The 4,977-nt window shown below is 49.0% G+C and overlaps 1 protein-coding gene across 1 annotated transcript; it reads left to right on the plus strand.

The window, feature by feature from the left end:
• The first annotated feature begins 689 nt into the window (after nt 1-689).
• LOC125544137 (probable polygalacturonase) lies at nt 690-4,283 on the plus strand. The gene is made up of 5 exons (XM_048707717.1): nt 690-1,358; nt 1,952-2,072; nt 2,336-2,510; nt 3,301-3,371; nt 3,466-4,283. The coding sequence occupies exons 1-5, from the start codon at nt 1,008-1,010 to the stop codon at nt 4,098-4,100; spliced, it is 1,353 nt and encodes a 450-aa protein (XP_048563674.1). The 5' UTR covers nt 690-1,007; the 3' UTR covers nt 4,101-4,283.
• Nucleotides 4,284-4,977: the final 694 nt, after the last annotated feature.

Consider the following 4,977-nt stretch of genomic DNA (forward strand, 5'->3'; position numbering starts at 1 on the left):
ATTGACAACCAATAGATGTATATTTTTCATGTGTTGAAGACAATTTCAATTGAATTGTAAAACTATTTAATTATGTTTTTATTCGGATGTGGAACTATTTGATTGTAAAACTGCTTGCACTGCTTAATATATTTGGTTCTAAAACTATTAGCACATAGTTCGAAAAATATATAGAGAGAGGCTCCAACCGGCCGTGGCGGACATTATGTGTGCATGCGTAAGGCGCACGGCCGGCACATGCAGAAGAATGGCCTGACGCCGTCCGATTGCTCTGTCCAAGTAGACAAAATTCGGACAAAAAGAACGTCCGTTTGAGGTCTGCGTCGAAGTTGGCCTTACACATCCAGCCGTCCATGCATAGAATAAATTCGTACCAGGATCGTAGTACATATAAAGTGTCTAATGTGCAGTAATTCCGGTGTACGTGCGACGGGTATGTGGGTGTACTGTGTTTGTTTCTAGAAGAAAAGGGCACGACGACGATACGGCGTGACGCACCGTACGCGGCGGCTACCCAACCCAGCAGCCGTGCGGCGCGGCGCGGCGCGAGCCAGCTGCAAAGGAACGAGTGAACGGCCTGAGTGGAGCGCGCGATTGAGGTCCGATCGCCCTAAACCTGACCCACCACCACGACGCCTGTCGGTCTCCGCACCGGACCGGCGTCGCCACTGCCCTCACCCCAACGCTGCGCTGCACATGCGCTTGCGAGCTCCCACTCCCACTCCCACCCCCGTCCCCTTCCTTCTCCGCTGTACTCTTCTCCTTGTCTGCCTCGCCGCCTACTCTACACAATCGCATCGCAACCATAGATCGGTTATCACCCACCCTGCTCCCACGTGAATCCACGCGCAAAATTGCCCGCGGCAGCTTTTCCGGCGGATTTGGTTTTCCTTCCTCCCCTTGGCATCCACTCCTCGCAGGGTGGGTGCCCCTCAGCTTCTACTCTAGTCTAGTCTAGATATAATATATTCTACAAAGACGAGGGAGGACGAGGAGATCGATCCAAGATGTTATATGTGGCTCCAAGGTGGCGGTGCCTGCTAGCCGTGGCCATGGCTATCGCCGCGGTGCTGTCGGCGGCGGGCGGCGCCGGGGCGCAGGAGACGTGCTCGGGTGCGGTGCCGGCGCCGCCCAAGCGCGGGGCCTGGATGTCCATTGCCAGCTTCGGCGGCGCCGGCGACGGCCGGACGCTCAACACGGCGGCCTTCGCGGCCGCCGTCGCCAGCATCCAGCGCCGACGCGCGCGGGGCGGGGCGCTGCTCTACGTGCCGCCCGGGGTGTGGCTCACGGGGCCCTTCAGCCTCACCTCACACATGACCCTCTTCCTCGCGCGAGGCGCCGTCATCCGCGCCACACAGGTCAGACCTCCTGCTTCTCGTTCACGACCGCCATTACTCTTCTGGCCTATTACTATTGGATCTTTACCAGATAGTGCAGACTGCAGCATTCAGAATAGTTGTTTTCAGTTTCCTTGTTCTGTTGCTACGATAACAAGTACTCCCTCCATTCCTAAATACTCCAATATGGACTACATAGGGAGCAAAATGGGTGAATCTACACTCTAAAATATGTCTATATACATCCGTATGTAGTCCATATTGAAATTTCTAAAAAAAAACCTATATTTAGGAAGGGAGGGAGCAGTTTCTTCCAGGTTTCAAATCTCTCGAGTTCTAGCTTAATTCAAAGAACAGGAAAACTTGCTCTTTATGGTTTGCCATGTCTCATGGTGGTTTATTGGAGTTGAAAAACAACACATTGGTCTTGATGTTTTTCACTCTGTTAGTGTTATAGTTCCTGTGTTGCCACTTGCAAGACGATTACTTAGTTGACATGTGACCTGTGTCTTCTCATCTTCTATTAATGTCTAGCTCATCCAGTTATGGGTGATGTAAAGGTAAAAAACAGTTGGATATCTTTGTGAAATCTTTTTTATTTTATTTTTGAGCAGGACACATCTAGTTGGCCGCTGATCGACCCGCTGCCCTCATACGGGAGAGGGCGTGAGCTGCCCGGCAAGAGATACATCAGTTTGATCCATGGCAATGGACTTCAGGATGTTTTCATTACAGGTTCTCATTCTGCATTATTAAATTTATCATACTTGATTTGGCTAGTGACATCACCATAGGGTTTATCCTAGAATGTTCCAGCCTGTTATACTGCAGTAGAGCAAGGTTTAAATTTGGCATCATGCTAGTGACGCCGTGCATAAGCACGTGCTACAAGAATATGCCATTGTGGAAACCTGTAGAATGTCCTTCTTCATATAGATCTACCCTTGTCTTCATCTAGATGATGATTGTTTTCATGGTTGGAACTGTTATTTGTGCAGGTGAGAATGGCACCATCGATGGCCAAGGTAGTGTGTGGTGGGACATGTGGAAGAAGGGTACATTGCCCTTCACAAGACCCCATCTACTCGAGCTGATGGACTCGTCTAATGCTATTGTCTCCAATTTGGTCTTCCAGGATTCGCCATTTTGGAACATCCATCCAGTGTATTGCAGGTGAGAACATCGATTTAGTTCTCTATACCTAAATTCCCAAATATTGTGTTTGCTACTTACGGATTCAACAAGGAAGACCACTGGTCAGTTTTGCAGAATTGGGTGCTGCAGTGCACCTTCATCTTGCAGTGCAATGGCTTACATTATTTGGGAATCGGGACAGCTTGCTTTTAGCAGTACTGCAGTTATATATAGCAGTGCAAGGATCCACCCTTGCACTGCATCTCCATTTGCACCATCACAAATTGCACATGAACTCCAGCCTGTGTTCTTGTCCTGTCATAACTGTACCAAAATCCCTAATTTCTATGTCTGCTCCTTATGGATTCAACGAGGAAGACCACTAGTCAGTTTTGCAGAGTTGGGTGCTGCAGTGCTCCTTCATCTTGCACTCCAATTGCTCTAGCTTATTTGGGACAAACTTGCTTGCTTTTAACCGTACTGCAGTTATATAGCACTAGCAGGATAAGGATCCATGGTTGTACCGCCTCTCCATTAGCACCATCACAAATTGCACAGGATCTCCAGGCTGGGTTCCTGTCCTGTTATATAATTGGTAATATTACCGCATTAAACTGGAGCAAATAGTGAAGTGTAGTGAACAGAACTACATAACCAAAGTACAGAAGCTACCAAACAGTACCATACAAGATTAGCACTTTAACGTAGGCTCCAAAGTTTTTTTGTTTTAGTTGTTGCTACTTGCTAGCAAAACTTGTGGTCCAGATCTGCATTTATTATTGTCCCAGCTGAGACATAAATGTCTACATCATCTGTTTTGCTTGTGCAGCAATGTGTTGATCAGAAATTTGACTATACTGGCTCCACATGACTCTCCCAACACTGATGGAATTGATCCAGGTACAAATGCTATTTTCCTTTCTCACTGACAATATATACATGACAAAATTTAGCTCCTGATTCTGAACCCAGAGTTGTGCTCCAAACTGTACAGATTCGAGCAGCAATGTGTGCATTGAGGATTGCAACATCTCGACGGGAGATGACCTGATCGCCATCAAGAGTGGATGGGATGAATATGGCATAGCCTATGGTCGCCCCAGCTCGGGCATCACCATTAGGCGGATCACGGGCTCCTCCCCTTTTGCTGGCTTTTCTGTCGGGAGTGAGACCTCTGGCGGTGTGGAGGATGTCCTCGCTGAGCATCTGAATTTCTACAGCTCAGGGTTTGGTGTTCACATCAAGACCAACTCCGGCAGGGGAGGGTTCATTCGAAACATCACCGTCTCTGACGTGATCTTGGACAATGTCCGTTATGGTCTGAGGATTGCCGGTGATGTTGGAGGACATCCTGATGAGCGGTACGACCACAATGCGCTCCCAAAGGTCGACAGCCTGACAATAAAGAATGTTCAAGGGCAGAACATCAAGGAGGCTGGGCTGATCAAGGGCATTCCAAACTCGGCATTCTCCCGGATCTGTCTGTCTAACATTAAGCTTCATGGCAGCGCGCCAGTCCGCCCATGGAAATGCGCGGCTGTGAGTGGAGGTGCACTCGACGTGCAGCCCTCCCCGTGCACAGAATTGGTTAGCACGTCCGGGATGAGCTTCTGTACGAGTTCCCTCTGATGGTGAATCAAGTCTTGCACTTCAGTTTCGGTGTCAATGCCCTTGATTCCTCCAATGAGATGACATCAAAGGGTAGGCCAAATAATTTTTGTTTGTTTATTATGTATTATATTTTCAGAAACCTTGTGCTTAGCATCACTGGAATCTAGTTCAACAAGTGAAATGCTATCCGGTGGTTCAATACTTGTCCACAAAGCTGCTCAGTTCTCTGTGTCAGCGAATCATTTTTAGTTCTGCATTTCAACCGTTGGCGTTGAGCTGATACGAATTAGACTTGGTGTATGCAAAGGGTCACGCGTTTGAGTCAGGCACCGCGGGTAGCCAAAATAGACTGGACGAAGCTGGTAGGATAGACACAAAGATCACCAAGGGGGCGGTCCGGGCGCCTGTGACATGCGTCTGATGGCCTTGGTGGCGTGTCATTGGTTGCTCTATGTCGATTCAGGGCAACTCCAACGTGAATCACCAAATCAGACATAGGACACGTCTGCGAACACTGATTGGTGAGCCGGCCATCCAACCGTGTTGTAACGCCCTTGCCGTTGGCCATGAGGGACCGCCAGATTTGGGCCTCGTCGCGGCGAGGAGAGGGGCCAGACAGTGGGAGAGATGCGGACGCAAGCGAGTGAGAGAGAGAGAAAGAGATAAGCTCAGGAAAATAGAGAGAGAGAAAGAGATAAGCTCAGGAAAATGAGATTCAAATTCAATACATCGATACCCGTACAGGCCAGCCACTCGAGCTTATATCTGCTCGTTACATTCATGGGCCTCAGCCTGTTTACTCACCCAGCCCAACTCAACTACACATGGCCCAACGCCTATTCAAACCTCCCGCCACTACGCTTCCGCCTTGGCACAGCGAATACGTCTTTCTGGC

Source organism: Triticum urartu, chromosome 3 (assembly GCF_003073215.2).
Source record: "Triticum urartu cultivar G1812 chromosome 3, Tu2.1, whole genome shotgun sequence".
Classification (NCBI taxonomy): Eukaryota; Viridiplantae; Streptophyta; class Magnoliopsida; order Poales; family Poaceae; genus Triticum; species Triticum urartu.